The following is a 19,114-nucleotide window of genomic DNA, read 5'->3' on the forward strand; positions in this document are numbered from 1 at the left end:
CCCACTATGAGAACAGGATGCTGAGCAATGATGGACCCCCCCCTTTGGCCTGATCCAGTGGCCGGGCTGTTCTTACGCTCTTAGGACTATCAAGCACATCCTTTCCATGTTTCTAGTCTCCAGTTTGGCAGCAGTGGCAGGAGGGAGGCACCCCCATCTCCCCTGTTTCATGCTCATCTGCTAAACCTACATTACAGTTCTCTTCTTCAAAATCCTGGGGAATTGTAGTTTGAGGTGCCTGCCAATAATTCTCTGAACCCCTCTCCCCTTCACAGAAAAAGGCTGGGTTTTCTGGAGAGAAGGACAGAGGAGAGAGCCAGTTGATGTCTACCGCTGAGTTCTGCCCACGAGATGAGAGGGGTTTGTGCAGCTGCCCTCACATGACTGGTTCCCCAGAGTGTGCAAAGCAAAGACAAAGAGTTCTGAGCAGAAACATCAGATTTCCGAAACCCACTTTTTCCTGCCTCCCCCACCCAGAGGCCTCCAAAGAGGAAGAAGCCAAAGACACAAAGCATGTTGAGTTCCTCAGACGGCCATCGCTCAGGGGCACAGTGTCTGCACTGCATGCTAAAGGCTCAGATTTGATTCCTAAACCTGGAAACATTCACATTTCACTCAGCGTCAACAACACAGAGCTATATGGACTTGTGGTCTGACTTGGTGTAAGGCGACTTCACGTGTTCTCCTAGAGCAGGAGTCAGCAAACTTTTTCAGCAGGGGGCCGGTCCACTGTCCCTCAGAGCTTGTGGGGGGCCAGGCTATATTTTTTTTGGGGGGGGGATGAAGGAATTCCTATGCCCCACAAATAACCCAGAGATGCATTTTAAATAAAGCACACATTCTACTCATGTAAAAACACGCTGATTCCTGGACCGTCCATGGGCCGGATTTAGTAGGCGATTGGGCCGGATCCGGCCCCTGGGCTTTAGTTTGCCTACCCATGTCCTAGAGAAACATGGGATCACCATGGAAACCACGTCCAAAGTGGTACCACTAAGGTCAAAAGCTTCTCTGTTGACAGCATCCCATATTCACAGTTTTAAGAGCAAGAGCCCCTTCCCCATCTAATTAGTTTAGAGAATAAGCTAGTAAGAAGTGGCATGGTTGATGCATATGAAATTACCGTATTTTTCAGTCCATAAGATGCACTTTTAGCCTCCTAAAAAGTAAGGGGGAATGTGTGTGCTTCTTATGGAGTGAATGCAGGCGGGAGGCAGGCGGGAAAAGCCCGCAAGAGCCGCACACATGCTCCGCAAGGCTCTTACGGGCTTTTCCCTGAGGAGGGAGAAGGGACTGACGCGGCCAGTCAGTCCCTTCTCCTTCCTCGTAGAAAAGCCTGCAGGAGCCGCGCACCCTTTAAAGAGTGCGTGGCTCTTGGGGGCTTTTCTCCCTCCTGGGGAAAAGCCTGCAAGCGCCGCACACACGCTCCACACAGCTCGTGAAAGGGAGCGCTGAGCAGAGCCTGGGATGCATACAGCCTCTGCTCAGCGCTCCCTTTAAAAATAGTTTTTTCTTGCATTCCCCTTCTAAAATCTAGGTGCGTCTTATGGTCGGGTGCATCTTATGGAGCGAAAAATACGGCATGTATGGCAGGGAGGAAGTGAACAGAGAATAGTTTTTCTCCTTCGCTCAGAACACTAAAACTCACAGACATTCAATGAAGCTGAATGCTGGAAGATTTAGCACACATAAAGTCCTTTACATAGCACATAGTGAAACTTTGGAACTCACTCCGACAAGAGGCAGTGATGGCCACCAACTTGGACGGTTTTAAAAGAGGATTAGACAAATTCATGGAGGGCTATCAATGGCTCCTAGCTATGATGGCAGCTATGCTGTGCCTCCACAGCTGGAACTGAAACCACAGGAGGGCAGAGCTGCCATTGTGCTGGGGGTTTCCCATTGAGGCATCTGGTTCGCCACTGTGGGAACAGGATGCTGGACTAGATGGGTCATTGGTCTGGTCCAGGAGGTGCTTCTTATGTTCTTCTTGGTATCTGGAAGGAGCCTTCAATGATGAACAAGGGGTGCAGGCAACCCTCAGTTCCCTTCTTCTGAAGTTGCAGAAGTGAGACAGAGAGGTGAGCAGACATTTGGACCCAGGCACACTTGCCCCCGAGTCAAAACTCCTTCCACTTGGCTGCACTAGTTTTGTCACCCATTCAAAGGTGCCAACTAGAATAAAATATTGGGGGGGCAGGTAAGCCCCACCCCACATAATTGGCCACAAGATGTGGCACACACACACCATTTGAATGGCAATGTCCATCAACATTTGAGCGGCTGCCCCTCAAATGCTTTATTGGAGGGTGAAGGGACTTCAGCCCCTAGGAGTTGGCTCCTTTGCACCCACTACTGGCCCAGGCAACTCAAGCGGTGGAAAGAGAAAGAGGAAGCAGACAGAACCAGTTGGAAACATTTCCAGGTGTCTTCCAATTCTGCAGAATTTAAAGCTTTCTTTCCCTTAAAAAAAGGAAAAGTCACCTTCATCAGGAAAGGAGAAGATGCTTAACAAGCGTCAAGCAGAACCATCTCATTCAAAGCCTTCTTAAAACAGGAAGCAATGGGGTGGGTGAAGAGGAGCAGCCGAGGGGAAGCAGGCGCTGCTGTGCCCCATTGCACTCCTCCAACTAACTCAGCCTTACCCAACCTTGGACCCTGCAGATGTTTGGGGCTACAGCATTGTGGATAGGCATCATGGTGGTTCAAAGGAAGTGGAGGAATGTAGAAAAGTGCCTTTTACTGGACCGGTCCATTGGAGCATCTATGACAATACTGTCCACCCTGACTGGCAGCATCTCTCCAGGGTTTCAGCCAGGGAGTCCCTCCCAGTCCTACATGGAGAGGCCTTTGAGGATTTAGCCTGGGACTTTATGCATGCAAAGGATGTGTTCTACAACTCACCTGTATTCCTTCTCCTTTAAAAAATGTCCTCATGGTTCTGCAGAAATGGCTAGTTTAAATAGGAACTCAGGAAGCAAGCCAGACCATTGACATACCCTCCAACATTTCTCCATTGAAAATAGGGACGCCCTAATAATGATAATAGTTTTATACCCCACTCATCTGACTGGGTTGCCCCAGTCACTCTGGGTGGCTTCAAACATTTATAAAAACATAATTAAATATTTAAAAACTTCCCTATACTTCAGGTGTCTTCTAAAGGTTGCATAGTTACTTATCTCCTTGGCTCAGGCGTCACATAACTCCATACCCTCCAACATTACTCCAGTGACAATTGAGATGTCCTACCATACCCTCCAATGTTTCTCTGATGAAAATAGGGACGTCATAAGAAAAAACAGGAAATTCCAGGATCAAATCAGAAACTGGGACAGCTTCTGTAAATCTGGGACTGTCCCTGGAAAATCGGGACACTTGGAGAGTCTACATTGGACCATCTACTCAGTTTTGTCTACCTTCAGTATTTTTGCCTCACTGGAATGTGCCCTTGAATGCTGATGGAGAACAGAGAGGGTGAATGAGTGTGAGTAGAAAGTAGTCTTCTGTGTAAAGCAAAAAATGACTACATACATACATACATACATACATACATACATGCATACATACATTGCTCCGCCCACTTCTGCCTCTGGTTCCACCTACCACTGACATGTGACACACACACGGTTGCCTATAAAGGAATACAGCCTTTGGCCTTACACAAGTTTTGCCTCTCCATTCAGCATCCTCAGCGGAACACTTTGGACTCAACAGTGCACAAACCTAGAAATCCCATCCGCCCCAAAATGCGGCAGTGTGAGTTTTTTCCCGCCCCCGCCTGTGGGATTTGTGGCGTATGTAAGGAAGGCTCATTCGCTCGCCATCCGTGGGAGGAGAGGGGATCTTGCCAAAGAGGACTGTTTGGGTGGGTTCTTCCCCCTCTCCAAGGAAAGCAGCTGTGTCAAAAAAAATGCAACGTGTTGTATATTAGCACAGACACGGCTGTCAACCTGCCAAGGCCCGAGACGTGGGCTGAGAGCATCTCAGGCATGCGCCGACGCTCTGGAACGAAGGATGAAAACAAGTGAGCATCCGAGGAGGCCTGGCTGGCTGGCTGACAGGCGAGGCGAGGCGAGGCGAGGCTTAGCTTCCGCCTCGCTACATGATCCCTCGTCTGGCATGCCAAAAAAATTAAGGCATTAGTAGAGGGAATAATGAGGCAAGTTCATAACTCAGGACCTCCTAACTGCTGGGATTGGCCAGGACCCTTAAAGCAGGAAGCTGCTCGCTAGAGCAATTGGAGAATCACTCATGGATGCAGAGAAGGAGGAGGAGAGGCAGATTTGCCGCGGCCTTGGCATGACTCCTCTCTGGCTAAAAATACTTGTGGTTCAGGCTTTGGCCTCTACTGTATGCAGATGGCAGAGGCACTCTGCACATGTGGCTCCCCAGTCTTGCTCCAGACCATCTGTTCTTCCTGTGGCTCAATAGTAGAGCATCTGCTTTGAGTGCAGAAGCCCCCAAGGTCAATCCCTGGTAGCTCTAGGCTCCAGTATGAAAACCTGGAGGGCTGCTACCACTCAGTGTTGACAGTACTGAGCTAGATGGACCAGGGATCTGAGGCTCTCTTCCCTTTCCCAAATGCACACTTACCTCACTGATATATTTCTTCCTCACAGTCCTCCTTGGACAGACTTCCTCTACACATTCTGACCTGCTATAGACCATCCCTCAATTGATGCCGCCTTGCCAGATGAAGATCTGCCCGTAGGAGCCAACTCCTAGGGGCCAAGGTCCCTTCACCCGCCCCCCATAAAATATTTGAGGGGGCTGGGCCTCCCCAAAGTTGATGGGCATTGCCATTCAAATGGTGTCTTTGCACCACGACATGTGATTGATTGTGGGGGGCAGGGTTTACTTGGCCTGCCCAATAACTTGTTCACGTCAGCAGCCCTAGACCAGACATAGGCAAACTCCAGCCCTCCAGATGTTTGGGACTACAATTCACATCATCCCTGACCACTGGTCCTGTTAGCTAGGGATGATGGGAATTGTAGTCCCAAACATCTGGAGGGCTGGAGTTTGCCTATGCCTGGCCTAGAGCTTCCCCAGCATTGCCTCCAACTCTGGTCCCAATCCTGCTGGGACTCATGCTTCAGCTCCCCACAGCATCAGCTACCCACAGTCCAGCGACCCACAGAAGAAGATATGGCACTTTGGTTCCAATGCGCAGCTCAGACTACAGCTCTTTCCACCTCTTCTCAGAAGAGAAGAAGAGTTTGGATTTGATATCCCGCCTTTCACTCCCTTTAAGGAGTCTCAAAGCGGCTAACATTCTCCTTTCCCTTCCTCCCCCACAACAAACACTCTGTGAGGTGAGTGGGGCTGAGAGACTTCAAAGAAGTGTGACTGGCCCAAGGTCACCCAGCAGCTGCATGTGGAGGAGCGGAGACGCAAACCCGGTTCCCCAGATTACGAGACTACCGCTCTTAACCACTACACCACACTGGCTCAGACATCTTTTATCAACTCACATACTCAACAAGCTGGGACCCCAGTGTTTTCAGTGTTGTGTTGATATGGCACAACTCACAGGAGATAATAGGTGAGATTCTGCTCACAGGCAGTGCAATCGCAGAAAATTTATGGAAGCCAACAGCATGGTAGGCAGAGAACTACAGTGGTACCTCAAGTTACATACGCTTCAGGTTACATACGCTTCAGGTTACAGACTCCACTAACCCAGAAATAGTACCTCAGGTTAAGAACTTTGCTTCAGGATGAGAACAGAAATTGTGCTCCGGCGGCGTGGCAGCAGCAGGAGGCCCCATTAGCTAAAGTGGTACCTCAGGTTAAGGACAGTTTCAGGTTAAGAACAGACCTCTGGAACGAATTAAGTACTTCTTTTACTGCATTTGAAATAGAAATGGAATTCATATTGGCATTGCCCTCAATACCACAAAGCCCCCTCTCCCCCCCAAAAAATAATCCTGTAGTTTCCACACTTTACCTGGCTCACTGCAAACACCGGCTAGCAATTAGCGGCAGCCTATTAGCGCTTCCAATTACTTCCGTTCCAACCCAATCTGCTCCAGCGTTTCAACTGAGAGACTTTAAACAGGTATTAAGAGCTAATTAGCAACCTCATTATTGACAAGGATGTCCCAGAAAAGCAAAACTGGAAAGGAGAAAAGCCTTAGGACCCAGGAAACTGCACCTGAAATCTTACCCGGGGGTAAATGAACAAGCTGGAAGTCAAAAGGAAGCAGATTTGGTGGCCGGGCTAGAACAACAGAAGGCTCCTGGAGGAATTATACCCAGCCTAACTAGCCAAAAGGTTTCTACTGCCTGTCAATGGGAGGGTGGCTGATGTTGCACACTCCATTCCCCTCCATGCCTGGAGAGGGCGCTCCAACATTCCCAGGTAGCTGCTGGTCTCAGGTCTCAGCTTCTGGCACTAACTGAGGGTGCAGCCAGATAAGTACCTAAAAAGAGCTGTGCGGCTGAATCAGGCCAAATCCCCCTGTTCTCACACTGGCCAAATGCCCCAAAGGACCTGGGAATCTAGAAAGATTGCCTTGGACCTGGAGGTTCCATGAGACTTCAGCTATTTTGAAAAGGACGCTTTTTCTCTTTTCAAAGCAGAGAACCTGGTGAGTTCTCTGTAAAGCAGGTGAGAAGCAAAAATATCACAGCCACCAGCAAACTCTAACACAGTCTTTTCCAAACTGGGATGCTCCAGATGTTTAGGACTACAACCCCATCAGCCCTGGTCAGTTAGGGCTGGGTGACATATCGATACATCATGCCAAATTGGTTTGAAGTCCACATTGTGGTAAAAGTTCCAAAATTTGGGCATGTGATATGTCGTGAATCACGATGTGTGCGTGCGTGCTATGTAAAAAATAAATAAATCATGATGTGGGGGAAACCGTGAAGAATAAAATATAAAATATTGATAGATGCACAAGGGAGAGGAGGTTTCTCCCTGCCAGAAAAATGTGTCCATTTTAGACTTCTAAGTAGCGGCAGTTGCCAGGATATTACCCAGTTCACCTCATTATTTCTATCCTTATTTCAGACATCGTGACATTTCGGTATATAGTCTCATGATATTTAGCCAGTGATATATCATGATGTTGAAAACCAGACATCACTCAGCCCTAATGGCCAGCACAGCTGTGCTCCCTTCAGACACATCATCCCACAGCCATGCTGACTGGGGCTAAAGGGAATAGTACAGTCATACCTCGGGTTACAGGACGCGGGTGGCGCTGTGGGTAAAAGCCTCAGCGCCTAGGGCTTGCCGATCAAAAGGTTGGCGGTTCGAATCCCCGCAGTGGCGTAGCGTGGGGGGTTCAGGGGGGCCGGCCACACCAGGCGCAACATCTGGGGTTAGGGCAAATCCACGGGTTGGGGGCGCAAATCCACGGGTTAGGGGGCGCAAATTACTTGCCTTGCCCCGGGCGCTGACAACCCATGCTACGCCACTGAATCCCCATGGCGGGGTGCACTCCCGTTGCTCGGTCCCAGCGCCTGCCAACCTAGCAGTTCGAAAGCACCTCCGGGTGCAAGTAGATAAATAGGGACCGCTTACTAGCGGGAAGGCAAACGGCGTTTCCGTGTGTGCTGTGCTGGCTCGCCAGAGCAGCTTCGTCACGCTGGCCACGTGACCCGGAAGTGTCTCCAGACAGTGCTGGCCCCCAGCCTCTTGAGTGAGATGGGCGCACAACCCTAGAGTCTGTCAAGACTGGCCCGTACGGGCAGGGGTACCTTTACCTTTACCTTTTACCTCGGGTTAAAGCCCCTTCGCCCCTTCAGGTTGCATTTTTTTGGGTTGCGGACCGCCAAAACCCAGAAGTACCGGAACGGGTTACTTCCGGGTTTCGGCAGCCGCACATGCGCAGAAGCACTAAATCGCACTTTGCACATGTGCACAAGCAGCAAATCACAACCCGTGCGTGCGCAGGCGCGGGTTGTGAACATGCATCCCACACGGATCACATTTGCAACCCAAGCGTCCTCTGTAGTTCAAAAGATCTGAAGGGCACTGGGCTGGGGAAAGCACTCTAACAAAGCTCCCGTTTTCAGTTCCTCAGATGTCATTTCTGCATACACCACCTAATGAAGCAGAACGTCGGAAGGTCCAGGACAGATAAAAGGAAAGACTTCTCAGCGCAGCACATAGTTAAACTATGAGACTTTCTCCCACAGGAGGCATTGATGGACACTAACCTAGAAGGCTTTTTAAAAAAAGGATTTGACAAATTAATGGAGGAGATGGCACCAATGGCTACTGGCCATGGCCGCTTGGCTCTGCCTCCACAGTCAGGAGCAGCAATGCTTCTGAATACCAGTTGCTGGAAACCACAGGAGGGGAGATTTGCTCTTCTGCTTATTCATTTCCCATGAGGATCTGGTTGGCCCTTGTAAAAAGAGGATGCTAGACTAGATGGGCCATTGGCCTGATCTAGCAGGCTCTTATGTTGATCTCCCACCCACAGAAGGCCGTTGAAGGTATTGGGTCCCCAAGGACCCGAATCTCTACAAGAAAAGTTGGAAAGCCAAGATTGCTTTCTGCTGCTCCAGGAGATGCAAACCAATGGATTCAAATTACAAGAAAGGAGATTCGGATTGAACGTTAGATTCTGATGGTAGGAGCTGTTCAATGTGGTGTAGTGGTTAAGAGTGGTGGACTCGTAATCTGGTGAACTGGGTTCGATTCCCCACTCCTCCACATGCAGCTGCTGGGTGACCTTGGGCCAGTCACACTTCTCTGAAGTCTCTCAGACTCACTCACCTCACAGAGTGTTTGTTGTGGGGGAGGAAGGGAAAGGAGAATGTTAGCCGCTTTGAGACTCCTTAAGGGGAATGAAAGGCGGGATATCAAGTCCAAACTCCTCTTCTTCTTCAACAACAGTGGAACAGGCTACTGTGGAAAGTGATGGACTCTCCTTTGTTGGAGATTTGTAAACAGAGGTAGGGTGGTAATCTTTCAGAGGTGCTTTAGTTGTGATTCCTGCACTGCTGAGGGTTGGGCTAGTCTACCCTTGGGGTCCCTTTTAACTCTACCATTCTATGATTATATGAAATTCTACAAGGTTTGCACCCCACCCAGTCTCAGCATCCCCGTGACAGCATAGCCCTTGTCAGCAAACAGAACAGTCTCAGAGCAATAATGTGCACATGCTGTTTTCTGACAACCCCAATATTGCTTTTTCATTTGACCGATTTCACCACACCGAGACCTCCATGACCACTCTACTTAAAGCTTCTGTGAGATGCACAGGTTAAACCTCAAAGCAAGCTCACATTCTTATCCAAAGTAAGCTACAGCCTTAATGGCTCCAAAATGAGAATTTAAAAGCCTCAAAATGTTAAATGAGGCTGGGCCTTCTTCTTGAGAGAGAGGCCAAAGCTCAAGCAATTAGAAAAAGGCAAAGAAATATATTGTGCCCCTGATGCCAACTGAACTCCTGTTATGAAAAATATAACATGTGATATGAAAGAAATACAGCCAAAATTAATAATAAAATATGGATTGAGAAAAATAGTTTCGGGGAAGTATGGGAACAACATGCCTCTCTAGGTAATCCAAGGGCAAGGACCGGCTGAGCTGCTGTGATGTCATGGAATGTTCACAAAACTCTGCTGGAGGGATCATGACACTGCCAAGACCACCATGTTTGTGAACCGTCCAGGCTTTTACCAGGGAAGTGGATCGTCAGTGTGGCTGGGTTGGCATGAAAGCTTCACTCGCATGGGCTTTATGGACAGGCAGTGAGATGGAGGGCTGGAAATTATGTAGGAAGAATTCCCAGGAGATGGGGAAGCAATTGAGTAAGAAGCAGGTGGACCAAGTAGGCAGGAAATGGAACTTGAGGGAAAGTAGACAGTGAAGCCTTCAGGAAAAGAAGCTGCAGGGAAGACATCAAGCTGAGGAAATGAGGGACAATCAAAGGCTGGGAAGAACCTCTCAGGACACCTCTGGAGCTGGACCCCTTTCCTCTACCCAGACAGCACTCTTAGCTAAGCATGGACAACTGTTTCAGTTTCTCATTTTCCCCCCAGTCTAAAGTTCAGTTCTGCACATTTCTGCATCAAATTGTAAGTTGCTGTATTTCAAAAGTCCTCATGAACATTTGACAGCATTTCGGTGCAAATAAAAACCTTTGTATGCAATTCAGCCTAATGCACACATTTCCCCAACACAATATACCTGATATGTTCTTTTCCTGAACAGATGCATTTTTGCACACATTCTTTGGTTGGAAAACTGCAACACAAAATTCAGAGAGGGGTGAATTTCCAAGAAGAGCTGTGCTTTGGCCACTGGCTGGGCACCGTGAGAACAGGATGGTGAGCTAGATGGGCCACTGGCCGTATTCAGCAAGCTCTTTGTAGGTTCTTAATCTTTAGTTTGCATAATGTTTCAGAAAGTGTGAAAACCCAAATTGCATTAGCAGCCCCACCATCTTCCCACACCTGTGAATAAGCGCAGCTCCTCTTCCCTTCCTCTAACCAAGGGTTAATTCCTCAAAAGGTAAAGCACAAAAGCTGACACCATAAACTCTCTGGTTTTAAATTGATGGCTAATTGAATGATCATAGCAATTCAGATTCTTAAAGCAGCTTTCCCCACCAGATGCTACGGACTCAATCCTTGCTGTGCTTGACCCAGGCTGGTGCAAGGAGGCAACCCATGGACTGATTCAAGCAGCACAGCGCCTGGTCCAAGGCATTAAATACGGTTCAAAGGAAGATATACAGAGATATGCGCAGAATTTGGGGTGCACCAGCTTTCCACACAACTGGCCCCTGCTGGAATCGTTTTGGTGTTCATGTTCTCCAGAAGATGTTTAGGAACCATCAGCTCCCTGATCCATGGCTTTTACTTCAGGGACAAATGACAGCACCAGAAAGGCAGGGAGGCAGCAAGACAGGCACTCAAAAGACACAGCCTGTTTCCATTGTATGAGCTCACAATCCTTTAAATTAGTTGTGTTCTGAGGTTCCATTTAAGATTTTGGAGACGAAGAGATTTTGAGGGGGGGCGCACGCATGATTCCCTCCAAAGGGTTTCCTTGAAGGGCTGACTTATGCACACTCAACCATTCTGAACTGCGGAACTGGCACTCTTACAGATGCAACGTAACACTTATTCCACGGCTGTAAGATCATTTAGCGCGGCAGCACCGAAACTTTGGAACTGCCCGCCTATTGATGCTTTTTGACGCTTGTCTGATTTCAACTGGAAAGGAACACCAGTGCTTTTTTTCTGGGGGTACGCATACCCCTAAACATTTTGTGACTCTAAGTTTGGCCTCATTGAGGGGCAGTATTTCAATATGAGTAGGAAAATGAGAGTACCCCTAAACATTTTTAAAGGATAAAAAAGCACTGGGGAGACCATAAAACCGTGCCCATGATCCTGGTGGGTATGAGCCACGCATCCGTGCCACGGGAGACCACTAAGAGTGACTCCCCTGAAGATTTGAGTGATTGGAATGGAATATAAGGGATTAGGCAGTCCATGAGGTATCCTGGACCCAACTGTATGGGGTGCAAGTTTCTGAGAATTGTGTCTGTGGAAGATGCACAAGGTTTCAGAAAGTTGAGCAGCAAGGTAGGGGGCAAAATACAACACCCACCTTCTTATCTCAAAGCCACCCACAACCAGGCTTCAATTGTCATTCAACAGGGATGGGTCAAAGATATACAAGATCTCAAATCAGGTGTGTGTATGTGGGTGAGGGGAAGTGAAGCCAAATGGAGCCCCAAAACAATGCTTCAAAACTGTAACTAGATATAAGAAGGACCCAACCCCCCCCCCCAAAAAAATCAAATTCAGCTCCTTTCACTGAATAATGAAGATACAACATCAATCACGGAACACATGAAAAACTCACAGCCATATCATTCAAAGAGATGATAGTTCTGTCATTTAAAACAGTAGAAACTCTTCTTATTTTTAAGCATCAGCAGACCTTAATCTGTCGAAATTTAATATGCCTTTCAAGTCTTTAAAGACTGCATGAAGTGGAGGTAGGACAACATTGAGTTATTTAATCCACAAAGCATCTTATTCAGACCCAGTTTTGTACACACAATCTATAAAGTGCTACAGCTGCATTCATTCAGCTCTCGTAACAAAAACTGGAAAGCTATTGATTTAAAAGCATTGCCCAATCTCCTTAAACACCTGGTGGGGTGGGGAAGAAGAGATAAAAACTATTTACTGTGTTTAAATACAGCATTCTTACTGTCTTTGTTTAGACGAGAACCTTGATTTCCTCCATTTTGTGGCTAAAGCAATATTTCCAAAGTAGATTACATATGAAAAGAGAAACCTTCTGCGACTTACAAATCCTTAATTTATGACTTTTCTTCTTTCAAGGGATATACTGTTAAATGGCAACAGCACCTCCTGACAAGTTATCGCACAGATCACTCTGCATACTTTGACATGTTGCATCTTATTTAAACCCATGATCTTTCTTAGATAAAATAGGGTTCCACACCCTCTGCATGCATCCAGATTTATAATAGGCCGCTTTTTTCTGGATCAACCACCCCTCTGCAATTCCACACTTGCAGACACTCGTTCTGATTAAAATTCATACTTCATCCATGAACTTGCAGCTGGAAAATTGGAGGAAATCCATCCCTTTATTTATTTCCTGAAAGTATACCCTGCCTCTCACCCACATACCATTCAAAAGCAGCTCACAACAGAACAAAATCATCACCTTGCAATGAAGTGGAGACGAACAGCAGGCAAAGTGAAAGCCACATAAAATAAACTCACCACCTTGTGAGGATTATCAGGATTTGATTAAGACAGCCAGGTCCCTCCAGATGTTTGGAGGCAGATGGGAGATGCAGTCCAAAACATCTGGTGGGCACCAGGTTGGGGGTGGTTTGATTAAGGCAAAAAAGAGTATAATGAAATAGGATTAAACTGCTTTGTGCATTGCACAGTCTAAGGATATACACCTCATGTTTCCTCTGGTGTTGCACTCAACTGCACCTTGAACACTACCACAAAACAATCGGAACTGGAAATCGGACCTTTGGAAAGCAAAACGAAAACCCAAAGGGTCACTCCGACCCGTGCAAGCTGTCGGTTTCTCTTTTGAGACTTTATCAACCTTCAGTTTGGACCCTTCCCTCCGCAGAACGGAAGGAGAATCGCCCATTTCCTCATGAAAGACCGATAAAACAAAAGTACAACACGTTCAAAGCAGCCCCCACCCCCCTTGCAACGCAATTTGACACCGAGAAAAAAGGAAGCCCAACATTTGGACTGTCACATCAACACATCACCCACTTCCCCCTTCAGCCTCACCACCCGCCTCCCACATCCTGATGGGTGTCGGCAGCCAATCAGTCACTTCTTACGGCCCAGGAGCTGGCAACATGGAGGGTGCAGAAGAACAGGGGCTGCCGGTTGCCATGCAGGAGAGCTCAAGGGGGTAGAGGGGCGCCCCAGCTTGCAACCCGAATTTCAGGCCAACACTCATAAAAAACAACAACATTCAAACAGGTTCCAGGGCTAAGTCCAAACAGCTAGATGTGGGGTGGTGGTTCCACAATCTAGTTACTCTGCAAACCACTCAATTTGGATATGGTGCCGAGGGGTCAGGCAAGCTGGCTCAGGACTCTTACTTATTTACATACCTCCAATATATATATAGGGATGCGGGTGGCACTGTGGGTTAAACCACAGAGCCTAGGACTTGCCGATCAGAAGGTTGGTGGTTCGAATCCCCGTGACGGGGTGAGCTCCCGTTGCTTGGTCCCTGCTCCTGCCAACCTAGCAGTTCGAAAGCACATCAAAGTGCAAGAAGATAAATAGGTACCACTCTGTCGGGAAGGTAAACGGCGATTCCGTGCGCTGCTCTGGTTCGCCAGAAGCGGCTTAGTCATGCTGGCCACATGACCCGGAATCTGCACACCGGCTCCCTCAGCCAATAAAGCATGATGAGCGCCACAACCCCAGAGACTGTCACGACTGGACCTAATGGTCAGGGGTCCCTTTACCTTTAATATACATATACTGCAATACGAGGGGGGTGTACAACACATTAGCCTTCCAAGACGCAGCACCCACAAAGTGGGTGCCCCTTTTGCCACAGTAAGAAGACAAGTGGTCATGTTATAGGGTAGAAACAAATGATGTAACACGGAGACACATGCACACCAATCATACTTGCAGAGGCACTCAGCATCTGGAATGGATGAGTCCCTCCTTCCTAAGAGGCAAGACTTTGACTCCAAACTACAGGGTTATGGGGGCTTGCATCTGCCTTACTTCAACACCTGAGGAGCCCCACCACTTAAAAGAGGTTTGGGGCTCTGCCTCCAGCAAGCCTGGACTTGAACTCAGGTCTTTCGGGAACACCACATCCAAGACATGCACTCACTCACATATGCATTTGGTGTGTAACTCACCTTGACACTGAAACCCTTGCTTGCCAAACCCCCTGCAAGAGAGAAAAACACCAAGTTAGTGTGTGTGTGTGTGTGTGTGTGTGTGTGTACAAACCCACACAACCCAAACATTCACTTTTCTACCACAAGCACTGCAGTCCCAGCCTCTGTAGCTCTCCAGGCCTTCCAAGCAGCAACTGCCCTCCCCACTCCAAAAAAAGGGAGACCTGTTGTTCCCTAACAATGCCCAATAGAAGTTCTCAAGCTCTAGTGACACTGATGGTGGGATGGGGAGATAAAGAAGATGGGGCAGAGGATAGAAATAAAAGTATTTCCTCACTAGGGGGCTTAAAAAAAAAGAAAGAGCCATAGTACCTGGTTTCCCACGCTCACCAATAGATCAGAGCCTCCAGGTAGGGTGAATGCCCCAGAAAAGGACTGTGCAACTGGATTTGCCTTCAATAACATAAGAATGGCTTGTTGGATGATGGCCTATCTTGTCCTGCATCCTGTTCTTACAATGGCAAAAAGACTCTGAAAATCTATATACTGCACCAAGATAGACTGCCTCTAAGCCTGGAGGTTCCAAAAGAGCATAAGAAGAGCCCTGCTGGATCAGGCTGGTGGCCCACCTAGTCCAGAAACCTGCTCTCAGTAGCCAAACCAGCAAGCAGGATTTGAGCACAAGAGCCCTCTCCCCTTCTGTAGTTTCCAGCAACTGGCATTCATAAGCATTGCTGCCTCCAACTACGAAGGCAGGACATGGCCATTGTGGCTAGGAGCCACCAATAGCCTTCTCTTTCTCCTTTACTTTGTCCAATCCTCTTTTAAAGCCATCCAAGTTGGTGGCCATCACTGCCTCCTGGGGCCTTTGCAGGGTCTGAAGTCTATCCAGAACTGTCAGTCTTTGCTCCAGAGCAGAGCTGGCAGGAGGGAGACTGAGGCCCACTTGCTAGCCTAGCACACCTAGGAAACTGCAAGGTCGGAGATGATGCTTATGCCAGCCTTCCACGACCTAGTGCCCTCCAGCTGTTTGGGACTACAGCTTTCATCAGCCTGAGATACTCTGGCTGGCAGCAGCTCTCCAAGACCCTGTGCAGAGAGAGGACCTTGTTCTACATCACTTGATGGGATCTTTGCTAAAATAAGACTCACATTCACACCCAGCAATATAGACCACAAGCTTAACATGAGTCAACAGTGTGATGCAGCAGGAAAAAAGCTAATGCTATTCTAGTGCTTCATCAACAGAAGCATAGTGTCCAGATCAAGGGAAGTCATAGTCCTGTTCTATTCTGCCTTGGTCAGACCACATCTAGAATACTGTGTCCCGTTCTGGGCACCACAATTTAAGAAGGATATTGACAAGCTGGAATGTATGTAGTGACTGGCGACCAAGGTGAACAAGCCTCTGGAAGCCTTATGAGGAATGGTTGAGGGAGGTGGGAACGTTTAACCTGAAAAAGAGGAGTCTGAGAGGTGATACAATAGCCTCCTCAAATATCTTAAGGGCCATCACATGGAAGATGGAGCAAGCTTGTTATCTGCTGCTCCGGAGCGTAGGACCCAAAGCAATGGATTCAAGTTACAAGGAAGGAGATGCAACAGTGGAACAGGCTCCCGGGAGAGGTGGTGGATTCTCCTTCCCTGGAAATTTTAAAGCAGAGGACGGATGGCCATCTATCATGTATGATCTAGTTGAGATTCCTGCATTGCAGGGGGCTGGATGATGATCCTCAAGATCCCTTTCAACTCTACAATTCTATGATTCTGTGAGTGGTGGACCTTGGTGTTCTCCATACTTAGGTTCACTGAGCACAGCTTTGTTATGCTTTAACTGCCACCATATCCCAAATATTCATTCTTGCTTTGCAAATACACCATACATTGGTGGACCACAAAAATTCTAGTGTGGGTGGTTTTTTGTTTTTTTAAAAAAAGAATGAATCATTCTTACAAGACTGAAGTCAATCTGCCCCTGCTCCACCACTGTTCTCTCCCTAGTCCCAGATCTATGTGAAGTCAGGTGCCATTACTTGGTGGAAAGATAAAGGCACTCTGGACATGCTCAATAACACCCCGTTCCCGATTTCTGCATACGCTACCTCCAATGACCCCAAACCCTCTCCCTTCCCTGCCTTCCTCCCAAAGTGGGACTTTCACCCCGCAGAATTCAGGGATACCTGGAATCTACAAAGATGGAGGGCAGTTTTACTACCCCCAGAGATGGGGCCCCAGATAAGCAAGTTGGCCATTGCGATTTGCTGAGGTAGGACTAGATGGCCCGTTGGGTCCCTTCCAACTCTACAATTCTATTATTGCATTGTATGGTGCTTTAGAGTAGCCAAAGTGTTCTCACACACACACAATTGTGGTGTGTCCCCAACAACCACCCTACAAAGTAGGTCAGAGTCGTTACTCACATATTGTGTGTGTGTGTGTGTGTGTGTGTGTGTGTGTGTGTGTTAAAGGGAGTGGCCTGCCTATGGCTGGCCACCTAGTGAATTCATGACTGAGAGGAGACCTTGTTAAGCTAATTCCACAACAGATGGAGAGAGGTAGAAAGTGGATGGGATTCACCATGGCTAGCTACTTGTTGGCCACTGGAAGTTTCTCCATGGGGTGCATGGAACTGTGGAGTAGGATATGGGGTGGAGCGTCCAGTAATGATGGAAGGGTGGGGGGCCTATTTGCAGATATCCTGTCAGGTCCAATATCATCAGAGAGGGGATGCCCTTGCATGCCGAAATGGGAAGAGGGGCACAAATGAGGCAGGAAGGCACTTTATGGAAAAGGTCAAGATTGTGAGAAATGTTTTGTGGTATGGATGGGGCAATAAAAATAAAAAACCTGGGTTGCTCAGTTCTCAGTGGTATCTGACAGAGAGGACGAAAGGAGCTCTCTGCTGAGGTCTTTTACGCTGGGACGGGATGCGTGTTTTGAAAGCGATGGAGGAGGGGGAGTCTCTCAACAGAAAGAAGAGGGTGGGGGGGTCTTTGAATCTACTTAGGGGGTCTTTGCCAGTGAACAGAGTCACAGAGACTACACAATTCTTGCTGCATTCATGCAGCTGGTGGAGGTGGTACCTCTCTGAAGAGCCCCAGGCAGCAAAGGTAGGTGGGTGGGAGGTAAGGACTCGTCTGAATCCTACAGAAAGGGGGCCCTCCAGGGAGAAAAACTCCAGCTAAAGGCGATCTCCCTTTGACAGGGTGTGAAACAGAGACAGAGAGAGCTTGGTGCTCATCTTCTCATATCTGGGGAGGAGATTTTAGGGACGGGGGGGGGGAGGCACTCCCCCAGCACTGGAGTACAACGACTGGTGCAAGTTGGGAGGAAGCTCCCCCTCCCCCGGAAAGGGAGCTGGCAAGGAGAAATGATGACTAAAAGCTGCAAGCGAGGTCCGCTGGGTGGGGGGTCTGAGGCGCATCACACGGCTCGGGGGCTGCAGCCCTGAAAAGGGGGACAGGGGAGATAGGGGGAGGATCCGAGACCGGGCTAAGTGGGGACAGGAGCTCGCTTGCCCTGGGACCGCGGGGAAGAGAGGAAGAGGAAGCCCTTCTTCATATCCTCCAGGGTGCCAAGGGGGCGTCCCTCGATAGGGGGAGGGGACCCCGGTTCAGCAAAGGCAAGGGAGGGGTGGCGCAGCCCAAGATCGGGAGGGGGGAGATGCCGAGCAAGTGGGGTTCCCCACCCTCCTGCCGCCCTGGCCTGGTGGGAGGTCGGTTCTGCTCACCAGATGAAGTCGGTGCAGTGGCTGCAGAAGGTGGGCTGCTTGAAGAAGCGGGCGGTGAACTTGTGGTTCTTGACCTCGTGCACGTTCTTCTGGCGGAGCGCGCCTTTGCGGGCGAAGCGCACCGGGCCCTCTTCACCCTCGGACCCGGACGGCGCCCCCGCCGTCGCAGCCGCCGCCGCTGGATCGGCCATGGTCCCTCCCGCAGCCCAGCCTGCTGCCTCCGCCACCGCCGCCGCCGCTGCTGCTGCAAGGATGCCGCGGCGCCTCCTCTCCGCGCTGCTGCTGCTGCTGGTGCTGAAGCTGCTGCTGCGGCGCGCGACACCTCTGGCCACAGCTGGGCAGAGCCAGCGCCGGAGCCAATCGCGCCTGCCGGCCCCGCCCCCTCCTCTGCATGCCGGGCCCCGCCCACTCACTCGCTCCCTTTTCGCTTTTTGTGGGGCTGGCGTCGCCAGGCTCCGCCCCGCGGGGCCCGAGGACACGCCCACCCTAGCTCTAGCCGTGCCGGCCCCGCCCACGCCCCCTCGCTACGTTTTGCTGATCGTCCTCCGGATGCGCGGCGGTGGGGGCCCCTTCTTGTTTTATCTTCCTTCTCCTCCTCCTCCTCCTCCTCCAAGGCCTGTTTCTCAAAGGCTCAAAATATTAGGATGCTCAGAAGGGGCAGGGCGTTGGAAGACCCCGAGTGCCTCTGAGCACATGCAGAGTGCACCTCTCATAGCAGCAAGGGCTTTTGGGAAGGAGAGAGAGAGGGAGAGTGTCTGCGTTTTGAGCCCTGGGATCCGAGCTTCTTAGAATGTGTCTCTTTGCAAGAGGGAACAGCAACAAAATGTGGCAGTGCGGCTATGTGCTGCCTCCCACCTTGGAGGTGCCATGGTTCCTCCATTGCAGGGGGTTGGACTAGATGACCCTTGGGGTCCCTTCCAACTCTACAGTTCTATGATTCAGTGCCTTTGAAGAGCAGGAGCTGCGAATCACAAGTGGGAAGATTGCTGTTGCACACAAGTACTAC

The 19,114-nt window shown here is 49.3% G+C and overlaps 2 protein-coding genes across 3 annotated transcripts in view; both read right to left on the reverse strand.

Annotated features, from left to right (window-relative positions):
- PRKCB (protein kinase C beta) overlaps positions 1 to 18,441 on the reverse strand; it is a 179,274-nt gene extending 160,833 nt beyond the window's left edge. The window contains exons 1-2 of one of the 2 annotated variants that reach the window (XM_028705262.2): positions 18,109 to 18,441; positions 14,397 to 14,428 (exon numbers count right to left, since the gene is read on the reverse strand). In XM_028705262.2, the coding sequence (XP_028561095.2) occupies positions 14,397 to 14,428; positions 18,109 to 18,299 (223 nt within the window). In that variant the 5' untranslated portion in view covers positions 18,300 to 18,441. The remainder of the gene's footprint in view (positions 1 to 14,396; positions 14,429 to 18,108) is intronic. The other variant, XM_028705261.2, reaches the window with a different exon arrangement.
- The window catches only part of SLC5A11 (solute carrier family 5 member 11), a 342,594-nt gene that overhangs the window by 149,578 nt on the left and 173,902 nt on the right, over positions 1 to 19,114 (reverse strand). The gene's annotated exons all lie outside the window — the stretch shown is intronic.

This window comes from Podarcis muralis, chromosome 14, assembly GCF_964188315.1.
Source record: "Podarcis muralis chromosome 14, rPodMur119.hap1.1, whole genome shotgun sequence".
NCBI classification, from domain to species: Eukaryota; Metazoa; Chordata; class Lepidosauria; order Squamata; family Lacertidae; genus Podarcis; species Podarcis muralis.